General features: G+C 36.6%; 3 protein-coding genes across 3 annotated transcripts; all 3 read left to right on the top strand.

Annotated features, from left to right (window-relative positions):
* The first annotated feature begins 95 nt into the window (after nucleotides 1-95).
* On the top strand, nucleotides 96-935 carry LOC147533279 (Plant basic secretory protein (BSP) family protein). The gene has a single exon (XM_086646657.1). The coding sequence runs from the start codon at nucleotides 125-127 to the stop codon at nucleotides 809-811; it is 687 nt and encodes a 228-aa protein (XP_086502783.1). The 5' UTR covers nucleotides 96-124; the 3' UTR covers nucleotides 812-935.
* A 2,262-nt stretch (nucleotides 936-3,197) lies between these two features.
* On the top strand, nucleotides 3,198-4,034 carry SLY1 (F-box family protein). Its single transcript, XM_086646658.1, has one exon. The coding sequence runs from the start codon at nucleotides 3,321-3,323 to the stop codon at nucleotides 3,879-3,881; it is 561 nt and encodes a 186-aa protein (XP_086502784.1). The 5' UTR covers nucleotides 3,198-3,320; the 3' UTR covers nucleotides 3,882-4,034.
* Nucleotides 4,035-22,228: 18,194 nt separating this feature from the next.
* LOC147533277 (lipase 1) lies at nucleotides 22,229-25,892 on the top strand. The gene is made up of 9 exons (XM_086648050.1): nucleotides 22,229-22,603; nucleotides 22,699-22,821; nucleotides 23,435-23,575; nucleotides 23,696-23,806; nucleotides 24,291-24,434; nucleotides 24,522-24,562; nucleotides 24,677-24,753; nucleotides 24,915-25,010; nucleotides 25,441-25,892. The coding sequence occupies exons 1-9, from the start codon at nucleotides 22,433-22,435 to the stop codon at nucleotides 25,761-25,763; spliced, it is 1,227 nt and encodes a 408-aa protein (XP_086504176.1). The 5' UTR covers nucleotides 22,229-22,432; the 3' UTR covers nucleotides 25,764-25,892.
* The last annotated feature ends 541 nt before the right edge of the window (nucleotides 25,893-26,433 follow it).

Genomic DNA, 26,433 nt, shown 5'->3' with positions numbered 1-26,433 from the left:
TCAATGTTTTGACTAATTCATACTTTGACTGCTCCAATATTAAGTCTATATATATATATAGAGAGAGATAGATAGATAGAAGGAGAATACAAATTCTTACTAGTATCAAAATACAGTACAAGATATGCCTCAAAATCATCTACAGTTTTTCCTATCATTTTTTGTCTTGGCACTGGTAGCCTTCCAAGAAATTCAAGCAGTCCAATATGAAGTAACAAACAAAGCAATAGGAACCCCAGGCGGCACCCGATTTACAAAAGAAATCGGCATCAAATACACCAAAAGTACTCTAAAATCTGCTTCAGAGTTTACATGGCGAGTATTTAGACAATCAAACAAAGCTGATCGAAAAAATGTCAAAAGTATCAAAATGTATTTGGACACAATGGGCGGAGTTGCGTATACTAGCAACGACGAGATCCACGTCAGTGCCAACTACACGGCCGACTACTCCGGCAACGTAAAGAGAGAAATCACCGGCGTGCTCTACCACGAGGTTACACACGTATGGCAATGGGATGGAAAAGGAAATGCACCAGGAGGATTGATTGAAGGAATTGCTGATTTTGTTAGGTTGAAAGCTAATTATGCACCATCACATTGGGTCAAACCAGGTGCTGGTAACAAATGGGATCAAGGGTATGATGTAACTGCACATTTTCTTGATTATTGTAATAGTCTTAGAGGTGGTTTTGTTGCTGATATTAATAGAAAGATGAGGAATGGGTATAGTGATAATTTCTTTGTTGAGTTGCTAGGGAAAACAGTTGACCAGCTTTGGAAGGATTACAAGGCTAAGTATGGGAATTAAGCTTGTATTTGCAGCTGATAATTATCATGAGATTATGGTGGTAATTATTTTTCGATTATTGATGATGTATGAAGATACTAAAATCTTATGAAATTAATAAAAGATCGATTGACAAATCACTAAATCAGTATTGTTCATTTTCATCACTTAACAAATAGATCTTTTACCTAAAGTTTAAATTAGTTTTCTTGAGCACCTTTCGTTCAGCTTCCAGTACCATGGTCGAGTTACTTGTCACATATATATGTTTTGACAAACCCCACATACGTATCTACTTAGGCTGACGATCCACTATGACCGACTAATTTGTTATATACATCAAAAGATAGTTGAAATATAAACCCGAATTAAATAAAAAGAAAAAAAGATGAAGATTAAGATGAATAAGATGCAAAGAGGAAGATGTAGAAATATCAAGATCAAAAAAATATAAGAAAAATAGAGGTTCCTTTCGCTAACAAAGGGAGGGTCTCCCTCGTCGGTCTAGACTCTAGACAAAGGGACCTTGTTATCCTTCTCTTTCTCTTTTCTCCTTCGGGGGGAACGCAGGATTCTTGTCAGAGCTTTACGTTCTACATCTTGTTCTTATTTTATTTTTTCGGGTACAAAATGAATACTGGGTGGTGGCACTCTGCCCTTGTATAGCCTTTGTGAAAATTGTGTGTGCCCATTACCTTTTTCCTTTATTTATGGGAAGTTTAGAAGAAGATATCAAATTGGGCTTCTGTTGGCTTTCTGTCAGGTAGACTTTAGAGAGAACCAGATTTAGAACGCCCAGGCTAGACTCCATATTTTGGTATTATTTCAACATGAACCAGGCTGGGTAATCCGGTGGGAACCTATAATTTTATAGCCACCACTTCTGCTCCTGACAAATTTAATACTCTTATCAGTGTTTTTCTAACCTTAACTCTTAAGACAGAGGGCCGGCCTCGAGAATTCATTTCTACACCATGGGTACAACAATAATCTTTACGGGTTCAACAAGGAAACCTACGAATACAACAAGAGCACAAGAACTACAAAATATAATATACTAGAAGTCTCTATGGTGTGAACTTAATGATGTTCGGGCTCTTGAAGAAGATGACGCGCAAATGCTTAAGGTAGCGCGAGATGCTTATATGACTGGTCTTCCACGAGACGCAGGAAACCTCTTCTACTAATCTTTAGTCAGTTGTAACCGTTGTTGTTTAATCGTACTTAAGTAAATTTAAATTTTCAAACAAGTAGTTGTAATCATATTAGGTTAATTGTTTCGGTGGAAAATTAAAAACCTGAAAAATATTTCGAAAGTAGTTCACACACGTTTTTCACACATGCATAAGATCACACACGTTTTTCTCTCACCTACAAAAAACTCATACACGTGCTTGGCACAAGCACAATGTTTAGGCCTGAGCCCCTCAAGAGTTGGAGTTGATATTTTAAGACCGTACCCCTTAATTTAGTGTTGGGTTGAAAAAGTGCTTAGACCCAAACCCCTCTTAAGTTGGAGTTGCTCTTATATAAACAGGGTCCATAGTTTATTTATTAATATTAGAAGGGGCCGTAACTAATTAAGTATTAATAACTTCATATATGTTTTTCTATTTAATAAACGTATTAACATCATTATTCATCTAAACTTTTCCTCCCATTAAAACTGGACAAAATGAAATGTTGGATTTTCCCTTTACCCTAAACCCACCAAAAATAAAGAACAAAGGAGTTACAAATATACCAAAGTTAATGTCATGGAGGTCATCAAACAATGAAGATTGAACCTAAAAAATTGTCAAATTCTGAATAAAATCAAGAGGGAAAAACAACAAATGATCATAAAAGGCAAACGAGAAGATCAGAGATCATGAGCGATCTGATTGTCAATATTAAATCTTCCCAAAATTGTGATCTCAGATTTTTGTAACAATGTTAGTAGTTCCTGCTAGTTGGTTTTGATTTTCTTGTTCGCCTTTCTTTAGTAAGTTTAAGAGAGAGAGATAGGGAGAAAGTAAAAAATTCAATTTGATACTTTTTTCTAAGTTATTTAACAAGATAAATTTTGTTTTGTTAAAGAAAACCCGACGCTTTTATTTTGTTTGATTAAAAATCAAAATAATTTAATATTTGTCGTAGTCATGTTGTAATCCCTCTTACAAATGGTTGCAAATCTTGTCGTTTCCTATTATATACTATTTGCAAATTATTGCAAATTACAAAAGAAATTTAAGACAAGAACAAATTGTGTATCTTTTTTTTCACAGATGAGAAAGATCTCTTTTAGCTATTATCCACGACAAATTTTAATTGTTATCCACGACAAACTATAAAGACTATTGGGGTATTGTTTGTAATTATACCCCCAACATTCATTTTACATCACAATGGTAATGTCATCTCTAAAGGACAACCCTTTCGACCATAAAAGCAAACCACTTCTCTCTCTCTCTCTCTAACTGATTGAGAGAGAAACCAGATAAAAAAAAAAGAGGGGAGAGAGTGAATTCTGTTTCTGGATCGAGTCGAGATGAAGCGACAATTAGACAGAGCTGATGAACTAACACTTGACGATGATAAGATGAAGAAAGTAAAAATCTTTCAAGAAGAAGAAGAAGAGAAAGAAACAGGGTTTGCAAATCTTGATGCAGATCTGTTGTTCGAAGTACTTAAACACGTTGATTCAAAGTCTTTAGCTAAAGCGGCTTGTGTTAACAATCAATGGCACAAAACTGCACAAGATGAAAGATTATGGGAAATGATTTGTACTCGACACTGGTCTAAAAATGGTGGAAGCGGAAATCAACAATTGAGATCTGTTGTTTTGGCTCTTGGTGGGTTTCGTCGTCTTCACTCACTATGTCTCTGGCCCTTACTAAAACCTCCTCCTTCTTCTTCTTCTTCTTCATCGTCGGCATCTGGTTCGGTGACACCGACACCTTCTTTATCTGTTGTTCCTTCCTCGTCTTCGGCAATTTCGTCAAAAGGGAAGATGCCGACGAATTGGGGAAAAGATGAAGTTCATCTTTCACTATCTCTTCTTTCAATTCGTTATTATGAGAAGATGAATTTCAAAAACAAAAGACAGTAATTAGTAGTACTACTACTACTAGATTAATTACTAAATAGTATGTGATTTGTGGGGTTTAATTTACTAGTAGTTATATAGTGTGTTGTGATCTGAATTTCATTTGGTGTTGTTATATTTCTAATAATTAATATGGAGTAGTAATTTATTTCTCAATTGATTCTTGTGTTCTAATGTTTTAGGGTAGATGATAAATTTTCTCTCGTATTTCTTCTGTTATTTTTACCTCTTATTATCATTCCCTATTCATTCCTTAAGGAAGTTGTCCAAAAGTTAGGGTTTTCATTAGGAAGAAGATATATAGATGGAGGAAACCCTTGGTCTGAGTTTAAATTCAAGCGGGCGGTTCCGGACAAGTATTACCCTTGTTTGATTTATCAAGAGCCGAAAATGTGTAGTTCAACAAAAAAAAAAAAAAAAAGAGCGGAAAATGTGTCGTTTCTAATTTTGCCGAGAGTCATCGGACATAGGAGCTCTGAGTTTCGGGGTTTTGAGATTTTTTTTGTAATGGGCAAGTAAATGGAACCCGCCTGAACCTAATTGGCTGAAAATTAATGTTGATGCTTCTTTTACCAATGTGAATGAAATTACAGGTATTAGTCTTATTATCCACGACTCTGATTCTAAATTTATTGAAGCTCATACGAACGTTAAGAGAAGTAGAAATAGTGAAGAAGGAGAATCTCTGGCTATCCTGGCCGACCTAGAATGGGCGATAGAACATGATTATAATTGCATTATTATTGAAAGTGATAATATTAACATCATCCAGAATATTCAGAATCCGAAGCACGAAGTTCAATTTGCGGAAAATTCGAGAGATTAAACGTCATATTCATCAGGTGAAATTCAGTTACACTAGCCGCAGATTCAACTCCCCAGCGGACAAACTCGCTAAATGGGCCAGAAAGAAATTAAAATCGAAGACTTGGAGCAGAATCCCTTTCTTTATGTTTTCCTTGTATTGTAATGACACTTTAGTAGCTTAATATATTTTACCCCTTAACAAAAAAAAAAAAAAAAAAGTAAACTACGGGACATCCAAAATATTTGGTGGACAATAAAGACCTCAGGGTTTTGTTTTGAGTCCAAAATTGATCGGTTTGTTTTTTAATATAATATTAGTCTTCAATCTTAACTTCCACCACCACTACTAACAATAATGACCGCCGAGATTAATGACCGCCGGAACTGATGGTGGTGAGAAGGAAGAAGAAAATCAAAACATAAGAAGTGGATGGTGTTTGGAGGAAACACAAAAAAATTATTTCTACACAATACTTTATTCTCCGAAAAATATCCTTATTTCTGCGAAACATCGAATACAAAAAGCTGACTTTTAAACTTAAAATTTATTGTTGAATTGTAACTTCGTGGTTCAAAAACTACTAACAACTTATTTTTTACATTCGAGGCCAAAATTCAGAAGAATGTGAATGTCAGGCGATTCTTTACGCTCTCCAATGAGCTGCGAACGTTAAGTTGTGACATATTCAAATAGAAAGTGACAACCAGAACTTAATAAGGCATCTTAACAATAACTCTTTGGCGAGTCAATGGCAATTAGGAAAACACCTAATCAGCATCTATAAGCTCAGAAATGACTTTGATGGTCTCCTAGACTAGTCAACAAAGAGGCAGACGAATTGACGAAATGGGGAAGGAAAAATCGTCGTCGACGAACTTGACAATCAGTGCATGATCTTTTTACTACTTCCTTTCTGTAGTTCTTGTTTGTTCCTTGGACAAAAAAAAAACTTATTTTTCACATTGGTTTGTTGATAGACTAAAAAATAATCGGTAACCGAACTACTCTGCCAGTCTACTACACGCGGCCATAGTTTCAAGTCCCTCATTAATGTAGAGAAAGGAAGGGATCTAGAGAGGAGGAGATAGATACTGTGGACAGGTTGTTCTTGTTTTATACGTATGGACAAAAGAGGAGTGGTTCATTGATTATTTTGTCATTTTCCTAATACAAGTGGTGGGGAAGGTGAGCTAGTTTTTGTTTTGTTTGGGACCTTTTCTTTTTTTTTGTTGAAATAAGATTGTCTTGATAAGTAATCTTTTACAAATTTACAATGAAATACAACTATTGTTGTTTCAAATGATTCAGCATATTCCAAAACTACTAAATAATAAGTAAAGCTTAGGATAGCACTTGCATAAATTATATCTAACATGTATAATGTTTTGTGAAGGATAAAAACAAAATTATATTCAATTGTCTTGACAATAAAAGTTAGGTTATATACTTTGGAGACCCACTGGTAAAAGTTTTCAAAGAAAGCACCATCTCCATACTAGATGATCAACATGCCATTTTGTAAGCATTGGTTAAGACAAGGGAATGCCACAAGCAAGATTTTTTGGGATTTTGTGGGATAAGTATTAAAGAAAAAAACAAAAGCATCATTTGATCTATTAATAGATTGTGTTCCCCACCTAAAGTACTTCAACTAAGCATGCCCTGACCTTTTGCAAGTTCTACAGGCGCTCCTTTCCATGTGAATCCCATCTAACATTTTAGTGGAGAGGGCCGGCCAACTACAAACGGAAATTTCAGTGCACTCAACCTTTCTTTTGAGAAATAAAAAACGACGACATTAATATATCAGGAAGATGTAATAAACACGATAACTGTCTAAGTTCAATATTAATGAAAGAGTCCTAAAATCATTATTTACACCTCTAATAATACAAGTTCAATAAATTATGGATTCCATCTTCAGTGAGAACCTGAAACCTCTAGGATTTTGAAGTTTATGTCAGCATTTTTAACCACTTGGCCAAACAAGTGTTGACCACTCTTTTTGTTATATACACTGACATCAAAGTATTTTTTTTTTGTTATAGACGAACCAGATGTTAGAGTACATGTAACAAATATAAAATGTATGTTTTCAAATTTGCAGACTACATATTGTAATGTGGGTCGGGATGCCAGAACTAAAAAAAAATGACTTTAGATATTTGTATTGAAGACAAACGTGAATTGAAAAATCTCTATCTTGCCACATAAGAATGAAAATCTAAATTGAAACTTGACACATAAAACTAATAGAATTTTTTCTATTTTTTTTTGAGTTTTAGATTGGAGATACTTTCTAAGCTATGGTATCCACAAAACCCTACCTTACTCCACAGGTCATCTGCGTTAGCCAACCCAACCTAACCTAACTTTTAGTCTGGCATGTCCCTGAGCTTGGGAAGGTTTGGAAAATGAGATTGTCCAGGTTCAGGCTCTTAGTCTGCCAAGTCGAGCCTATTGGATGGTGAATTTGAACGAACACTTGTTTAATCAGGCGCATCGGGTCAGATAAATTTCAAGAAGATACAACATGTTAGCTGTCGATGAACACTAACCCGATGGAGATTTGTGAGATTTCGCATTAGGTTTAGAGAGAGAAACAGGAAGGAAGAGGATGATCAATAAGAGAATTCTCATTAGTTATTCAATAATGAGCTAAGAACTCATATTTATACAACTTGAGTGTAGTTAGAGAGTGAGAGGGAAAGAAAGTTAGTTATAACAACCTAACAAACTCATGTATATAGACACTCCCTCGTCTCCTCTCTCTTCTGTTTATCTTCTTACTCTTACACTCCCCCTCAAGCTGATGAGCAGTGAGAAATCAGATTGGAGAAGAAGCAAACACCATCAAGGAGCTAAGAAGAGACCTAAACAAAGGATTAGACAGCCCCTTGGTGAAGACATCAGCAAGCTGCATTGATGAGGAAACAAATTCCAACTTAAGAACCCCTGAAGCTACCAACTCCCTAACAAAGTGATAGTCTATTTCCACATGCTTAGTTCGAGCATGAAAGACAGGATTCATAGCAAGGTGTTTAGCTCCCATATTATCACAAAATAGCTCAAAAGTGCCTGAGTGAGAGACTCCCAATTCATTAAGAACATATGAAATCCAAATAAGCTCAGAGGAAGCAAAAGCCAAAGCCTTGTACTCTGCTTCTGTACTCGACCTGGCCACTGTGGGCTGCTTTTTAGAAGACCAAGCAATTAGAGTTGAGCCAAGGAACACACAGTAGCCTGAGGTTGACCTTCTAGTGTCAACACACCCAGCCCAATCAGAGTCACTATAAGCTTTAAGAGAAGAAGTATCTCCTGCACAAATAGGAACACCAGACCCCAAAGATCCCTTGAGGTACTTCAAAATCCTCTTAACTAACTGCAAGTGAAGATCAGTGGGAGAATGCATGAATTGAGCCACATAATTGACACCAAATGATATATCTGGTCTGGTCATTGTCAAGTATTGTAAACCACCAACAAGACTCCTATATAGAGTTGGATCAGACAATGGTATTCCATCATTAGCTGATAATCTTTTACCAAATGGTATAGGAGTAGCAATTGGCTTTGAATCCAAAAGATCAGCCTTTTGGAGAAGCTCCAAAGTATACTTCTGCTGTGTCAACAAGAGATCTGAATTAGGAAGAGTAGTAACCTCAATTCCCAAAAAGTAGTGTAGAGAACCCAAGTCCTTCATGGCAAATTCAAGACCCAAAGTTTCAATAAGAACTTGAATGGCAGATGAAGAAGAGCCTGTTAATATAATGTCATCAACATAGAGGAGAAGAACAAGAGTATCCACTCCATTGTTGAATACAAACATTGAATGATCTGTTGAGCTTCTATGAAACCCATACTGTTGAAGAAAGTCAGAAAATCTTGTATACCAGGCTCTAGGAGCTTGTTTTAAGCCATAGAGGGATTTATGGAGATGACAAACTAAAGATGAGTTGTCTGAATCCACAAACCCAGGTGGTTGCATCATATATACATCTTCATCAAGAACACCATGAAGGAAAGCATTGGATACATCCAACTGCTTTATGATCCATTTGTTAGTAACAGCCATTGTAAGAACCACTCTTATAGTGGAAGACTTTACCACTGGACTAAAAGTCTCAGAATAATCCAGACCATCTAGTTGATGAAACCCCTTGGCCACCAACCTTGCCTTGTATCTGTCAATACTCCCATCTGACTTCAATTTTGTCTTAAAAACCCATTTACAACCCAAAACATTCATAGATGGGGTAAAGGGAACCAAGCTCCAAGTACCATTCTTCTGTAATGCATCATACTCCTCTTGCATAGCTTGACACCAGGCAGGACTCTTAGAAGCTTGCTTATAGGTGGTGGGATCAGGAGGAATATCTAAGAGACTAACAAAAGCCTGAGGTAAGGGATGACACACAGAGAAATGAGAAACAAAATCTGGTAAATACTTTGGTCTATGAATACCCACTTTAGATCTTGTGGTCATAGTATGTATAGGTTGAACAGGTAGTGAAGAACTAGAAGCATCACTATTTTCTGTAATAGGATCAATATGAGATGAGGTATGAGTATCATCTTGAATTGGAACAGACACAGAGTGCTGAGAAGAAGAAGAAGATGGTACCACTGGATTACTTGGTGTCTCAGCTGTGGTGATGATAGGAAGAAGCACTTGAGAAGAAGAAACATTAGAAGATAAAGAACCTTGATCACTATCAAAAGGAAAAAGATCCTCATCAAAGACCACATGTCTTGAGAAATATATTCTGCCTGTGGTCATATCAAGACACTTATAGCCTTTATAAATCGAGCTATAACCCAAGAAAATGTAGGGATTTAAACCCTTATACTAGTGTTTATAGCGGAAATAAGACATCTAATGTCTACACTAGTATTCCCAAGATCATCATGCAAAACTAGTAATTAAACTAATGGAGATAGTAGATTACCTTAATCGCTTTTCCCTCGAACTAATTGAATTGATTAAAGAAGACCAAGAGCTTCAAGTGTAGCTCCTCTACTTGGGACATGAGTAATCAACTTGATCTCCCACCTTGTTGTATAGCTAGCACACCAATGGTGGTTGGAAAGAAGAACACCTTCTTCTTTGACTAGATAGATAGTTAATGGGAATTAGCTCACTTTCTCCTCTCTACTTGATGTGGTAGAGTAAGAAAGCTTAGAGAGAAATTCCACACCTTATTCTCTGCCCTACTAATAAGAATCCACCTCCTTTTAGGTTTCCTAAAACACCCTTTAGAATAAGATTTAGGGAAATAGTCGAAAATAGCAACTCTTGGTATTTTCTCAATTCCCTAAGGAGATGACGTCCAAACCCAGCCAAAATTGTCAGATTTAATGTTCATAACATAAGGAAACGTCCCTCCAAAAATCAGCCCAATCCGAGCCATAGAAGTGCCCGAATCGGCTAAGGCCCAAAAACCATGTTTTTGGCCTTTTTGTACTATCTTTGCCTAATTCCTTTTTAGGCCTATGAGATATGTTTATGGGACACTCCCATGATTATATCTCACTCCCACTAGTCATATCCTAGATCAATTTGACACTCTTATGTGTAACCCGTTGTAGGATCCGATCGAAGTTAGCCGCGAATTACTTCGTAATTCGACGATCGTAGTTGGTCTCTAGCTACAACTCTACGATCCCTAAATCAATCGGACTTGATGATCTTCCACATCAATTGTCCTATCCGACAAATTGTTCGCATTGTCACCTTGGTCGAAGGACATCTCCTTCAACTCCTTCAGACTCCCACTTGGACTTAGAACAAGTGCAATGCCTCGATTCCCGTGTCAATTTAGTATCCCATCTGATACGTCACGTCATTCAGACTTTCTTGATATCCGAGTACAACTGTAAAAGACAAACGATTAACTTTTAATCCGTTTGAGCGCGGCCACGCATTTTCAGTTGCTACTCATCAAGTGGCCATGAGACACTTTGTACCTAATGTGATTAGGGTGACACAATCCATTCTTGCGCTCCCACTTAACTTCATGTCTATCCTGTCCTTCTCAGTATCCGTCTTTATAACCTCCTTTTACGGCGCGGCGTTTGACGGAACCAAAGTCGGACATTCCTTTCATAAGATGAGTGGAGCACTCATGTTTTGAGGAATCTCTCCAATTGTCTTTATGAGAAGTATTGACGTTCATCACGAGTGATGTACTTCTCATTTGAGGGTTATCCAGTGTATAAACCTTTTACACACCCACGTAGTCGAATAGAATATACTATTCCTATAGCCCATGAAATTGCGCTATCCCATCGACTCCCGTGCTAGTCTTCGTGAGTCATTGTTGTCCATGCAATGACCTGGACCAGGGTTTTTGATAATAAATATTCCAAGTTCACTTAATAGGGTTTCATTCATCAGATCACGTATCTGACAAACCTATTCGGAATATTTTATTATCGATGGACTGTCATTTAAATACTAAACCAAATTTAGACGACTTGTGAAATAACTCTATTATTTCCGATAACGAGAGTTGTAAATCTGAGCCTCTTCCGTAAAACTCTTTTACCCACTCAGTTTTACTCGTCGAGGTTTATTCCAAATTTACCTCATGCCTTAGACTGTGTATGAGTCTCATACTATGTCTTAGGTGACAGTTTAGTTTGACTACGTATGTAGTCCGTTTTAAACTTTGCTAATTATCAATTAATTTGAAGATTGCTTACTTCAACCTTGATAATTTCTAGTAACTTTTACTAGAGTTAAGGCTTTTAATTCTTTATGTAATATTTGCAACAGTTCCCGGCTTAAAACACTTTTAGCCTACTTTCCTTCCATGTCTGGAAGTTTGCTTACGATGACATGTTCAACTTTTGTACTACTTCATCATTTAGCCTTCTAGGATGTTTCTAAGTAGTGTTTCGGTTTTCAAATCCGAATTTGGATATTCAAATGCTAATCATATCCAATATGATTGACTTTATGTATTCGAACATAAATCTCCCTCTCATGCTTGTTTGCTACATCGGTGTCTTTTAAAACTCCGATTTAGCAACGCTCTTAGTCATGAGTTTTGGGTCGAAATTCTTTTAGACTTTTCGAGTCTTAAATTTTCTGTTTCGGATCTCAAGCATCTCAGCGTACTGAGTCTCTCCAATCCTATCATCCTTTTGATCTATGCTTATAGATCTTCAGGCCCAAAATGGCATTTCATCCTTGTGTGTGGTCCTTTTATTGAGTCAGTGTGTTCACTGTTACACAACATCTTATGTCGTACTCAATCTTTTGTATGTACTCAGCATACGGACCCGGAAGGTTTGTTTCTCCCACTTACCTTCTTGAAACTCGTGATTCAAGATTTTCTTCATTCCTCAGGAATCAAACTTCTTTGATTGCCTTTTTGAAGATTCTAACTCTTGCGTGCTTTTAATCCGTCGATAGATTTTTGAAGCATGCTTATAGACATAACTTGATTGGAAGAATCTTATTCTTCTTGTCTAGTTTCGGGAAACATGAATGTTTCCATCCTTCTCAGTTTTCTATTTTGGAAAACCAATTTAGGTCTTCTGTTGACTTAAATTATCAAGCTTCATGTCTTGACGAGATATGGATTCCACGATGATTTTGGCTTCTAGCCAAAATCTAGAGTCAGTTTCCGTTTCTGCGCAGGTCTTTTATCTCTTCAGAAATAACCTTTATTTTCTGAGTCTTTAAGATTTTATTTTGACCTTTCTAGGGCTTTTGAACAACAATTTGGAATTTTCTCAACTACTTTGAGATATTCCTTTAGAGACACTTTCACTCGCTTTGAGAGTTCTCCTGCGAATGACATTCGCTTTTGTGCGGTGGGTTTACAAGATCATATCTTTAACCTTTCCTTTTCCGAGGAGCCGCAGTTTGTTGCTCTTGGTCGAATTTAATCGTCTTGTACAAGTTTTCATGATTGTTCTTCATGACTCTTCATGATTTTTCTCATGATCGAATTAAATCGACTTGTACTTTTCTCCCACTTATTCTTGTAATAATTAGTGCTTTTCTCCCAGACTACTAGGTGTGCTAATTATTAGGAGAATACTATCATGAGCAACAAAACTTTGTTCTCTTGATTGCTTGTGGAAAAAGCCCAAATTTCTTCTAAAGAAATTGCGTCAGACTTTAGCTAATTTTGTAATGCTTTTACAAGCTTAGCTGTTAGACGGACTTTGGTAAGTGTGAAAACAATCGTTTATAGAATATGTCCCAAAATATTCGGAAGACTGGCTTAAACCCATCTTTGATCGAATTATGCATAGCAATGTTCGATTACTCCCACTGAATCCACCATCCCTCAGATGTGTTCCATGGAGCGAGTTGGGAAACGTTTTCTCAACTCCTTTGATGGTTATTTAGTATTTGACTCAAGTTTTTATCACTCTAATCTAATCGGATGACTTAAACTCTCTTGTCAAAATGATTCTTTTACTTCAGTTTGTACTTTGTTTGAACCTTTCAAACATTCCGACTTATACTTTATGATTTGTACGTTTCCATACTTCATGAAGTTGTCAGAGTACGTATTTGAAGTTTCTCTCGTTAGCTTCTGCAAGTAAACTTATAGGTCTGCATAACACTGTATGAGTCCTAATAGATTACCAGTCTCTATGCCTTTTGAAAAGGGTGACTTTGTCAATTAAGTCCTTAAGACCTAATTGACAATGCTGAAGTTTAATGAGTTTGAATCTCTTGATTTTAGCCATTATCAATGTTAACCTTCAGTTAATTTTACCACTGGTTTAAAACATCATATGTTTCTAGAAGAACAAAATAATCACTATTAAGTTCTAAGCTAGATCAGTGTCTAAAAGAACACTTTGATCCCTTTCAGCATCCCTAGCATTACTGCTTCTGCTCCCTCTTGGATCTTTACTTCTTTTAGTCAAGTATGTAATTCCCTTAAGCTCCCACTGAGCCGCTCATCTGGTCTTAAATACCTGATGAAGGAATTTTACGATACTTGTTTTTAACTTTGTTAGCAAGGATACGGAACCGGAATTCATAATTCCATTCCTTTTGTCCTCCAGGTGCTAAAGGTAGTTTCCTTTTAAATGGTCTAGCCATTGTTTTAGAAACATTCACAGTAATGAGGAATACTCTTGATCATGTACTCGGCAACTGCTTTTCTTTGATCAAATGTTTGTCTCACTTGACTGATCCTTTTGCCCATTTGAATCTCAAGATCTCTTTCTTAGATTCTTTGTACCAAATCTCAAGAACCTTTCTTAGACTGGATATTCCCGTATGTTCTGCTCAGTTTGTTTGTAACAACCTGAGTAACTCATCTAAGGTCTTTATCAATCTTTGTTCAATCGATATTGAATTGGGTGATAGATGTATTCTGTTGTCTTCCCTTAGGATGATTTTCAGATTGCCTTGGAGGTCTCGTACCTCTCCATTTATGACTTCTGTAGGAATTTCTTCCTTAGTTTGTCTTAATGGTTATGCTAGCATTCATTACTCTTCCAAAGAGAATTTTATACGATTGCTTGCAAATGGCTTTTGACCTTCTCTTGTATGAGTCAACATTGGGATTGGGTATTCTAGTGACCTTCCTTTTGAATCTGAGAACTATTCTCGGATTCATTCTTCCATTCTAGGAAGTGGATCAGCACCTCCCTTAGTTGTGATTCAATGTTGAAATCGTTTGTGTCATCTTAAAACTACATAAAGAAATGGCAAAGTTTTAAAACTCGTTATCGTTTTTGAAAAACTTAGTTTTCCCACATTATTCAATAAAATCGTCCCCGATTGAATAAGTGATTCCAAGATCCCACTTCTTCGGAGTGAAGCGGACTTTGGCCCTGCCCTCCACTTCCGTCGTCCTAGGTGAGTGAACTGCTTCACTGATCATACCCTTATGACTCTTGGTTGATAGATAGTTATTGATGAATGACTAATCTATCCTTTTGCCTCGAGTATCCAAGACTCTCTTGCTGATCTCGTTGAGTAGAACCATTTAGACGTGTAGGCCTCTTCTATAGACCTACCCGCATTGTCCCAAGGTAGAGGAGGTACTCTGCTTTGGCCGACCCACCTTCCTCGAACAAGGGCGCAACGAGTGTCTTAATCTGGATAGGCGATTACTCAAGATTACTTTTGGGGACTTTTACGCTAGTCTGGCGTTTGTTATAGTGAACTATTTAGCCTAACTAACATCCACGACATAAAGCGTAAATAAGTAAGTAAATGCGCGCGAGAAAGTAAATCAAGCAGACATGGATCCTAGTATGGCCCCTAACCTAGAAGATCTAATCTCCTTTGGTCTTTGTCTTGTTTCGCCTTTAGGTTCGTCTAAGACCGCCATCTTTGAACCTCCATTGATTTCTCCCACTCGCCTTTGGATCCCATCCTCGAGCTTCTTCAATGGACTCATAGACCCTAAACTCTAATTACAAGACTCACGATTCGCAGATCGTATAAACTTGAAATTAAAATTAATTACAAAGCATGCACCCATCCGTGCTTAAAACAAGAATAAGATATAAATCTATGGCCATACTAGTTTCCCGCATTCACATCACATGCAATCATATAATATATCAAGGCTAAGAATTATATATGCATGATTATCTTGGGAGATACTTTTGTTGACATCACATGTCACATTACGGACCTTAAGTCTAAATTCGAAGAATTCAACTAATGGTGCGTTCCGGTTTTATCTTTTATGATTTCTAAAATCATCTTTAAGAAAAAACTCCGTTTTGGGTTCTGAAAGCCCGGGTCAATTTCGGGAAAAATATTGGTTCGATTCTTAATGATTTCATAAATCAATTTAAAGAGAAATCCGTTTTGGCCTTCTGGATGGCCCGGATTGATTTTGAAATTATTTGGTTGGAATCGGAAGAAATTTTAGCAAAAAACTCCCACTCGAATGATGGTCCCTTTTCGTGGTCCAAAAAGCCTCGAAAAAGCCCGGGACAAGTCCTAGACAAGTCCCGGCCCAAGCCCACAAAAGGGCTCGGACAAGGTCCGGACATAGCACGGCCCATAGGGCCGGCATGTCCTGACCGAGGCCTATCAAGGCCTGGTCTCGTCCTGGTCGGAGCCAGGACGCTAGTCCATGCACCGGACGCGTCCTAGACGCGTCTGGTGCTGGACCGGACCAGCACTAGGTGTCTCGGACTAGTCCGAGACACCCAGAACCTCCCAGACGCGTCTGGTCGAGTGCTCTGGACGCATCCTAGACGCGTCCAGGAAGCTCCCTCGCAGCTGCTGGTCGCGTCCTAGACGCGACCTGGACGCGTCCCAACAGCTGCTCTGGACGCGTCTCCAAGAGGCGTCCAGAAGCTTCTGTTGCAGCTGCTGGTCGCGTCCTAGACGCGTCTCAGCAGCTGCTCTGGACGCGTCCAGAGGACGCATCCAGGAGCTTCCTGGCCGGACAATAGGGTTTCTCTAAAAAAACCCTAGTTTCCAAATTTTTTTTTTTTTTCTTATGCAACTCTAAGTTGCTATTTTCCAATTTTAAAGCTTTTCTAAAATTTTGAAATTCTTTTTAGAACACTTCTAAAATTTTTCAAAACTTTTAGAAACTTTTAAAATTTTCAAATTTGTTTTGGGAGTTTCCTAAACTCAAAATAACTCCTTTTAGAACACTTCTAAAATTCCAAATTTTTGTTTTTCAAAAGTTTCCAAAACTTAAAAACAACTCTTAATCAAACCAATTTTGGATCAAAATCTAGGTTTTTGAAACTTTTTCAAATAACAATTTTGAAATCAATTTGAAAAATCTTTGAATCCAATTCAAAATTAATCAAATTTTATGTTTAAAACCTTTTTAAACATAACTATCAACTTAATCAAGCATGGATTAGTTTGAAATTCAATCAAATTGAGTTTTTAAAACACTTTTAATCATCAATTTGATTCTCAATTTGAAATTCATTGAATCCCATTCAATAATATCAAATTGTGAGTTTAAATAATTTTAAAACACTTTTAAAATACTTTTATAAACTCAATTTATCAAACTATCAATCATATCTAATATGAACTAGTTCGATTCTTAGCAAAAACTAGTTCATTGCAAGAGGCTCTGACGCCACTGTAGGGATTTAAACCCTTATACTAGTGTTTATAGCGGAAATAAGACATCTAATGTCTACACTAGTATTCCCAGGATCATCATGCAAAACTAGTAATTAAACTAATGGAGATAGTAGATTACCTTAATCGTTTTTCCCTCGAACTAATTGAATTGATTAAAGAAGACCAAGAGCTTCAAGTGTAGCTCCTCTACTTGGGACACGAGTAATCAACTTGATCTCCCACCTTGTTGTATAGCTAGCACACCAATGGTGGTTGGAAAGAAAAACACCTTCTTCTTTGACTAGATAGATAGTTAATGGGAATTAGCTCACTTTCTCCTCTCTACTTGATGTGGTTGAGTAAGAAAGCTTAGAGAGAAATTCCACACCTTATTCTCTGCCCTAAGAGTGTTTATATAGAACCCTAATAAGAATCCACCTCCTTTTAGGTTTCCTAAAACACCCTTTAGAATAAGATTTAGGGAAATAGTCGAAAATAGCAACTCTTGGTATTTTCTCAATTCCCTAAGGATATGACGTCCAAACCCAGCTAAAATTGGCAGATTTAATGTTCATAACATAAGGAAACGTCCCTCCAAAAATCAGCCCAATCCGAGCCCTAGAAGTGCCCGAATCGGCTAAGGCCCAAAAACCCTGTTTTTGGCCTTTTTGTACTATCTTTGCCTAATTCCTTTTTAGGCCTATGAGATATGTTTATGGGACACTCCCATGATTATATCTCACTCCCACTAGTCATATCCTAGATCAATTTGACACTCTTATGTGTAACCCATTGTAGGATCCGATCGAAGTTAGCCGCGAATTACTTCGTAATTCGACGATCGTAGTTGGTCTCTAGCTACAACTCTACGATCCCTAAATCAATCGGACTTGATGATCTTCCACATCAATTGTCCTATCCGACAAATTGTTCGCATTGTCACCTTGGTCGAAGGACATCTCCTTCAACTCCTTCAGAAAACACATCTCACAGACTTGGGACTCAATTTGTCTTCTCTAATAGCTCCTAAGTGTGGATAGCAAGCACAACCAAACACTTTGAGCATTGAGAAATCAGAAACATGGCCAAATAATACCTCATGAGGAGATTTTCCATCTAAAACTTTTGATGGTAATCTGTTTATAATGTAGGAGGCTGTATCAAATGACTCAAACCAATATACTTTAGGCACAGAAGCTTGAAATGCCAATGTATTACCCATCTCAGTGATCTGCCTATTCTTTCTCTCAGCTCTACCATTTTGCTGAGGAGTATAGGGACAAGAGCATCTCAAAGATATCCCATTAGCATCTAAAAATTTCTTAAACTCTCCTTTAGAGAGTTCAGGAGCTCCATCTGTTTGGAAGACTTTAATAGAAGCAGATAGAAGTTTCTCAAATGTCAATTTGAATTGCTTAAAGCAATTGAGACTATCAGACCTCAGCTTCATAGGATAAATCCAAAAGTATCTGTTGTAGTCATCAACAAACAAAATATAATACCTTGCTCCTGATATAGATGTAACAGGAGAAGGTCCCCAGATGTCACAATGGATCATATAAAGAGGAGTAGGGGTAATACTAGATGAGAGCTCAAAGGGTTGAGACTTGCTCTTACCTAATTGACATGGTTCACACACTCCTAAAGACTCAGAAGAATCAAGAGTAATTTGAGCAGACTTATGAAGAGTTTCAAGAATACTTTTAGAGGTATGTCCAAGTCTTTTGTGCCACAAGACTAAGAGCATCTCCAATGGGACACTCTAATAAACACTCTAAAAATCTATTTGTCAAGTGTCAAATAAAGATTCTCTTTCCTAGTGTCAATATAGAGACACTGTACATTTGTTTGGTCTCCAATGGAGATCTCTAAAATCTCTTACTTAATACACATGTCTCTCTTCAATTCAATAGATAAAAAGTAGTTGAAAAGCAAAGTTTTCTATTGGTTGAAATAATAAAGTAACACTTAGAGAGTCTCAAGTAGACACTCTCATTTTAGAGATTCTCTCTCTAGACACTCTATAATAAATGTGTCCAACTCATAATAGAGTGTGTAACAAAGTGTTCCATTGGAGATGATTTTTTAACAAAAACTCCAAAAAGTCATATGTGGCACTCTAAGTGTTAGAGATTGAGTGTCCCATTGGAGATGCTCTAAGGACCCTTTAACACTCGACACATAGGCTTCTTCATGAGATATAATAGTGTCAAATTCAATAGGATATAGGTCATTTAGCATAGGACCAGCAGTTAAGATTGTTTGAGTAGCTAAGTCTTTAATATCATATCCCCATGGAAAGAACTCTACTGAACATTGATTGTCTCTAGTGAATTTAGACACAGATAAAAGATTCTTTCTCAATTCAGGTACTACCAAAGTAATTTTCAGCCAAAAATCATGAGAATTGGACTGTATTTGAACATCTCCTGAACTAGCAATAGGAATGGACTTACCACTTCCCACTAGAACAGATTGAGAACCTAAATAAGGTTGAGATGAAGCTAGTACCTTAGCATTATTGGTCATATGGCTAGAAGCTCCTGAATCAGCCAACCAAGTGCCTTCTGAACCATAATTAGGTTTCATAGATGCAGTATAACACTCTTCAACAATTGCAATATTACACTCTTCCTGTTTGTGCTCATCAATTTTATCATCTTCTGAAATATGTAAGCCAGCAAATGCTTGAGGATGAGCATACTTATCTTGTTCATATCGAAATCTGCACTTATAAGCTTGATGACCCCATTTCCTACAGATTCCACAAGGAATGCTCGAAAAATCAAAATTAACTGCTTTCTGGTTATGCAAATTTTGATTTGAGCTTGTGTTTGAATTTGAATTTGTAATTGAATTTCGATTTGTGTTTGAATATGGATTTGTGTTTGAATTTGAGATTGTATTGGAATTTGAATTCGAATGTGAGCCTGAATTTTGTGTTCTAATTTGAGAATCATTTGATTTCATAGCATTTGTGTTTGAATATTGTCTTGAAGGCTGATTATGGTTGAATTTGGAGCCAGACTGATTTGATCTATAAGAATTTGTGTTTGAATATGAATTAGGTTTCCTACCTTGAGAGGTTTTGACATAATATGCTAGTTGATCATCTTGATCTTGACTTAAAAGCCACTGTTCATGATGAAGAAGCTTAGATCTAAGCTCAGGAAGTGTAATAGTATCTGTTCTATTGTTAATTGTGATTATGAATTGATTAAATTCTTTACCTAAACCAGATAAGATGATCCGAATCATCTCTTTATCAGAAATTCTATCTCTAACAGCAGTTAATGAATCAGCAAGAGATTTGAGTTTTCGAAGGTATTCACTTACAGATGCTGATCCTCGTTTTGTATTTTGAAGTTGACGACGAAGAAGATCTCGTTTAGCCTCAAATTCTTCTGTGTAAACTGTTTCTAAGTAGCTCCATATTTCTCGAGAGGTTTGAAGACCTAGAACATCAGCTAAAATTGACTTAGAAAATGTTGCTTTTAGACAAGATTTAACGAAGTTATCTTGTTTTCTCCAATTGATATAATCAGGATTAGGTAAACTTCTTCCTTCTGAATCGATGATCGAATTCTCTGGTTTACTAACAGATCCATCATCATAACCATATAGATCATTACTGATAAGAATTGCTTCAAATTGATCTTTCCAAACCAAGAAATTCGATTCATCAAGTTTATCTGAGATATAATTCGTTATGTTTAAAGCTGGAGAATGAGATTTTGAGATTGAAGAAGAGAAATTTGATCGATCTGAACTCTCTGCCTCCATTATTGAAGCTCGGTTTCGAAAAATTTCCTTAACCTAGAAGCTCTGATACCATGTGAGATTTCGCATTAGGTTTAGAGAGAGAAACAGGAAGGAAGAGGATGATCAATAAGAGAATTCTCATTAGTTATTCAATAATGAGCTAAGAACTCATATTTATACAACTTGAGTGTAGTTAGAGAGTGAGAGGGAAAGAAAGTTAGTTATAACAACCTAACAAACTCATGTATATAGACACTCCCTCGTCTCCTCTCTCTTCTGTTTATCTTCTTACTCTTACAAGATTCATGAGTTTGGGAAAAATGGGGCGGTCCCATGACAAGATATTTTAATTTAAGGTAGAAAAAAGTAAAATTTCATTCATTCCAACTTACTGTTTACAAAAAAAAAAAAAAAGTATCAATCTGCATCAGACTTTTTTCTTGATCTGACCCTATCCAAGTATAACAAAATACAACGGCATAAATTTCAACAAAAAATTTGAAGATGATCGAACAACCCATCAGAAAAGTGGCTCCCCAATGACCAAAACAAATAATGTTTGATCAACTTAAAATAAATGGTTACTTACCAATTAGAGAAACAATTACTACTTCATTTAAACTTTAAGTCTGAGTGGTTGAATTTCAATAATCTCAAAGTATCACTTGATCAAACGATCATCAACATTTTGAACAGAAGGTCTAATTTCATCTTATATTAACATAACTAGAATTAATAGAGACCAGACAAGAGAGAAATACCATTAGTGAAAGATGTATTTAAAGTGGGTTGAGGGTTTGAAGTGCAGATGTCGAGGCTCAGAACAACAAAAGAAGCAAGAAGATTGAAGACGAAAGATAAGAGGCAAGAAGACAGGTGCAATAAGATTACATGATGAGAAAGGAAGTTTGTTTTTAACAAAGGATGGGTTTGTATGTATTGGCTTTAGGTCGGGCGGAGTAGATTGCTATCGGGTGTCTTCTTCTAGGCGGGTGATGTATGCGCATATCGAGTTGGAAAAGGGTGAGAGCGTAATCGTCCGAGTGTGTTGTGTTATTTCATTCGGCTTGTACTCTCTTCTGGAGTTTTTCTCTTGCACTCAACTCCCGGACAACGGTAAATACCATTGTGTTTCCGCTCGATCGATATATGAATAAGCAACATACGTCAATGAGTACTCAATGGATCGTTGTGAGGTACTATATGGAGGAGTGAAGACCATCCTTTGACGCTTTAAAGAGTAGGGGGTCGTTAGATTCTCTGGCGGTCTTCTTGAACACCAAATCCCTTCTTACTTTAGTTAGGAGAACCCCTTTTGCATGGCTAGTGTGATCTGCGAGCTCGCAGATCACTTTCATAGTCTCTGTGCCAACACACCTTTTTATGCGTACAAGCTCAATTCTAACCTGCTTTACACATATATAATAACTAAAATAAATAAACACATAAACCCGCCCAATATCAAAAATTAAATTTTTCCTCTTGAGTCTTGTTCATTAAGTAGTGCATCCCCTTTGAAATACTCTTAGAGGTTATAGGATCATACTCGGTGGAAGTCGAAATCTATTATTTATTGATTTTGTGTTATTAAGAGTATAAATAACTGACATTTAGGGTAACTTTCATGACTTAGTGTGTATGAGTCTCTTTATTAGGTTAGGAGAGACCCGTATAAATATATTCTATCATTTTGAATTTTTTTGATATTTCTAAATAAATGAAAGTATGATGCATCGTGTATGGGTTTCTTTTGTACACGTTCAATCTTGTAATTAAACATTAAAAATGTTTTTTTTTTTTTTTTGTTGAAAAATGTATTCGGAGGATTCAATCATCTCCCTAATTTAGAAGCGGGCACAAGGCTTGGCCAAAATCCTCATTTCTTCCCCCCTTGTCTCTGAGTAGATATAAATTGAGATAAAAGCAATGACTTGGTAGGAAATGGAGAGAATGGTAGTTGTTGTTGTGGGCATCTTCCTCCTGTTTCTTGGCAGCGTTCACTGCTCATCACTCGATACAGATTACTTCAATCTCCGCCGTGGATCACAAAGTAGAGGCAGTTTGTGTTCTCAGCTGATCAAACCTTCCGGTTACCCATGCTCCGAACACACCGTACTAATCTCTTCTCCTTTTCCGATTTTCGTTTTACTCAGTAAAATGGGTTTTTGTATTCAATCTGTATTTTTTGAATTTTGGGGTTTTTATAGGTTCAAACGGAGGATGGGTACATATTAGCTCTTCAACGAGTTTCATCAAGTAGTAATGGAGATGAAGATATAAAAGTCAAATCATTTGGTCCTCCTGTTATCCTTCAACATGGACTTTTTATGGTTTTCTTCTTCATATCTCTTACTATCTTTTTATCTTTCATTTAATACTACTATTGAATTTAATATATTTGAAAAAATTGAGTTTCTTCTTCTGTCTGAAATGATTATTGGGTTAAATTTTAGAACAAAAGAGTCAATATTACTAGATAGTATTAAATATTAAAGATAAGATGGATGGATGATTTTGGGGGAAATGGGTTTTATGAAATAACAACTGTTTGAGTGATTTGAATTAGAATCATCTTTTACCATTTTCATTTGTTTAAAATTTGAGTACTATAAATTAGGGTTACTGAATAGATTGGGGTATTGGTGGGGTATTTAATTTTAAGTATGAGAAATTGATGATAACTTTTATATTCCTTCCCTATTTTGTTTGGCTCAACAAAGTAATATCCATAAGATAAGAATATCTTTAAAAACCAGGAGAAAACCATGACTCTTTAACTTCTTTCAAATCTTCTAGCAAAAAAATTCCTCTAATCTTATCGATCTCTCTCAATATGTTCTCTATGTTGATCTTAGTCGTTGATGTTTGTACATTTTGGTCTACTATACTATTACATGCTTTTATCAGTGGGAATGCACTTTTTGATAAATTCTACATGGACAGGCAGGAGATGCATGGTTTCTGAATTCTAGGGAACAGTCATTAGGATTTATCCTTGCAGATCAAGGTTTTGATGTATGGGTTGCAAATGTACGTGGAACTCGTTGGAGCTCAGGACACATCTCCTTATCTGAAAGGGATAAGGTAGTCATACTTACTAGTTGCTACTTACCATTCATTATTTGTCATGTGATGTGCTTATACGTGAACTTGTATTTTTTCGCTAAATGGGCCTTTCAGCACTGTAAATTTCGTTTGCTGCAGGATTTTTGGGATTGGAGTTGGCAGGAACTAGCCCTATATGACCTAGCAGAAGTGATCAAATATGTCTACTTAAAAACAAGCTCAAAAGTTTTTCTCATAGGGCATTCACAGGTCCAAAATCTACTTATATCAGTTTGCAGCTTAAATATTGTCGGTGTGATATTTGGTAAAACGGAGTACCTCTTGAATTGCTATGAAACTAATACGAAGTGTCGGCTAAGTCAACTTAAAAATCCCAATATAGGAACATGGCCGTGTACCCAATATTTTCTTGTCTTAGTTATTAACTATTAATTTAAACTTGTGTTTTTTTACTTTGGTTTAACGGGTTTTCCATCATACACAGTCCTTAAACCTAGATATGTACTTTATGTTCCTAAACGATCACGTGAATGCATATATATATATATATATATATATATATGTATGTATATATATATATCACACTATGACCATTGAAGTGACTGCAAATATCTGATACTGCAAAAACAAAATACTTAAAATGGTTTTGCATGTCATGTAGCCATATATTATTGTTGGGAAGGCCGTTTGTTATTGTTGGATCTCATTCTTCCATAAATTTCACACTTCACAGGGAACCATTATGTCCCTTGCTGCTCTGACCCGTTCAGATACGGCGAACATGGTTGAAGCTGCTGCTTTTCTTTGTCCGATATCCTATCTAGGCAATGTCAATGCTCCTCTTGTACGTGATATGGTTAACATGCATCTTGATCAGGTAGAATTCAACCCCAGTTAAGATTTTGAGTGTTCAGGGAATTGATATGTGAAAATGATGATGTGATTTTTGTACTCCTATTGCTAGATGATTCATGCTATGGGGATTCATCAACTCAATTTTCGAAGGTTGATCACACTAGTTGCTATCTTCAAAGTTCAAATCCATTTTGTACAGTTCTTTTACTAATTTCTGCATAATCTAAACTTTTTCTTCATACATCCATTTAATGTTATATTCAGCGACTTTGGTGTTCATATCTTGGATTCAATATGTTCTGAGCGGTTGGACTGCACTGATTTGCTAACTTCGATAACAGGTCTGTGCATCTTATGCTCTTCATGAACTCATAATGTTTATCAGAACTGGAAGGTCGAGTTTTTAAACATGAAGAAATAATCCATGTAATAGCAAGTCCTCATTCTTGAATATACATTTCACTCCTTTTAGACGGTTAATAGAAATTTGATTATCTTTCAGGGAAGAATTGCTGCTTCAACAACTCTCGCGTGGATTTCTATCTTGAATATGAACCTCACCCATCATCATCAAAGAACTTGAACCATCTCTTCCAAAGTAAGCATTTAAAATATTCTTACAGAATATATTCTACTAGTTCGTCATCTTATGTCCTTCACATCAATCACAGTTTTGTATATTTCTCCACATGAATGAATCCTGTAATGAAACACACATGTTTTCGTATAATAACAAGTTCATAAGTCAAAGCTGATGCTACTGCTTTGTTGTTGACTTCTACTTTGATCACAAACCACCCCTCGGAAAATTCGAACATATCTTCAAATTAGGATTTTGGGCTCGTGCCCTACCAGTATTTTCTACATTCACGTACGTACTTCTTATTCCCTATAGGACACTGAAGTCTGAAAGTTCTTTGTTATTTCCTATACGAGTTATATTTCATGTTATTACCCATCTATATTCTTCGTAGAAAGACCCAAATAAATGCAGAAATCTCATCTGAGATGCTCATTCTGTTTGACAGTGATCCGAAAGGGTACATTTGCTATGTATGACTATGGACTGTGGGGAAACATGAGGCGTTATGGTCAGTTTAAAGCCACAGCATTTAACCTCGGAGACATACCTAAGTCTCTGCCGATATGGATGGGTTATGGAGGTAAGGATGCTTTAGCTGACGTAAAAGACGTGAAGCTCACTCTGAAGGAGTTGAAATCGAAGCCAAAATTGCTCTATCTTGACTCTTATGGACATATTGATTTCCTCATGAGTACAAGGGGCAAAGAAGATGTATATGACAGTATGATAGACTTCTTTAGGTCATTGGGGAAGTCCAGCAGTTTCTGAATGTCTTTTTTACTTTCCATCTCTTATCTTGTGGGCTTGCTACTTGCATATATACATTTATTTATTGTAAATGATATTTGCTTTTGTAAAATTGGATTTAATATAAATAAAGAGATTTGTTAATGCTTAGCCAAATATTGGTCAACATTGACGAAGTCAAGTAGTCAAACAGGTTGACTAAAATCCGAGAGGAACGACCCTCATCAAAGTCATCAGGAAGTGAATCTGATAAAACCTTGTCACCTGAGGCCTGCCATGGGTCGGCATGAGTTTCTCAGGCCCTTCGAACCCTGCTCTCAAAAAGAAAAATCAAGCCAGCTCTGATAAGAACCATGCTTTGATTTTAGGGACAGTAAGAGAGAGGTATGCGGAAATAGCTCGGCAGCTTGAGCCCCGTACCAATGTTTTCATTTCTGAATAATTGAATACTCCAATCAGATGAATTACCAACGTCAAGCGCCATCTTTGCCGCTTCCTTCGGCTAACAACATTTTTGTTCACTTCGTCTGCCTTCTTCCCCACCATTACTTCCTCACTGCATCTCTCAAGTTTTGTTCGGCTGTAACAAATCCTTTATAATCACCATCTGCAGGTCTTGATTTCCCCATATTTCAGAAACATCAGTCAAGAGTTTACTGTTAGTTGGTTGCTGTCTGTTGAGGAAACCCAA

This window comes from Eschscholzia californica, unplaced genomic scaffold (assembly GCF_041429995.1).
Source record: "Eschscholzia californica isolate CP2 unplaced genomic scaffold, dmEscCali1.0.p SCAF_6, whole genome shotgun sequence".
Classification (NCBI taxonomy): Eukaryota; Viridiplantae; Streptophyta; class Magnoliopsida; order Ranunculales; family Papaveraceae; genus Eschscholzia; species Eschscholzia californica.
The sequence above is the reverse complement of the archived record's forward strand: the minus strand, read 5'-3'. Positions and strand labels throughout refer to the sequence as shown.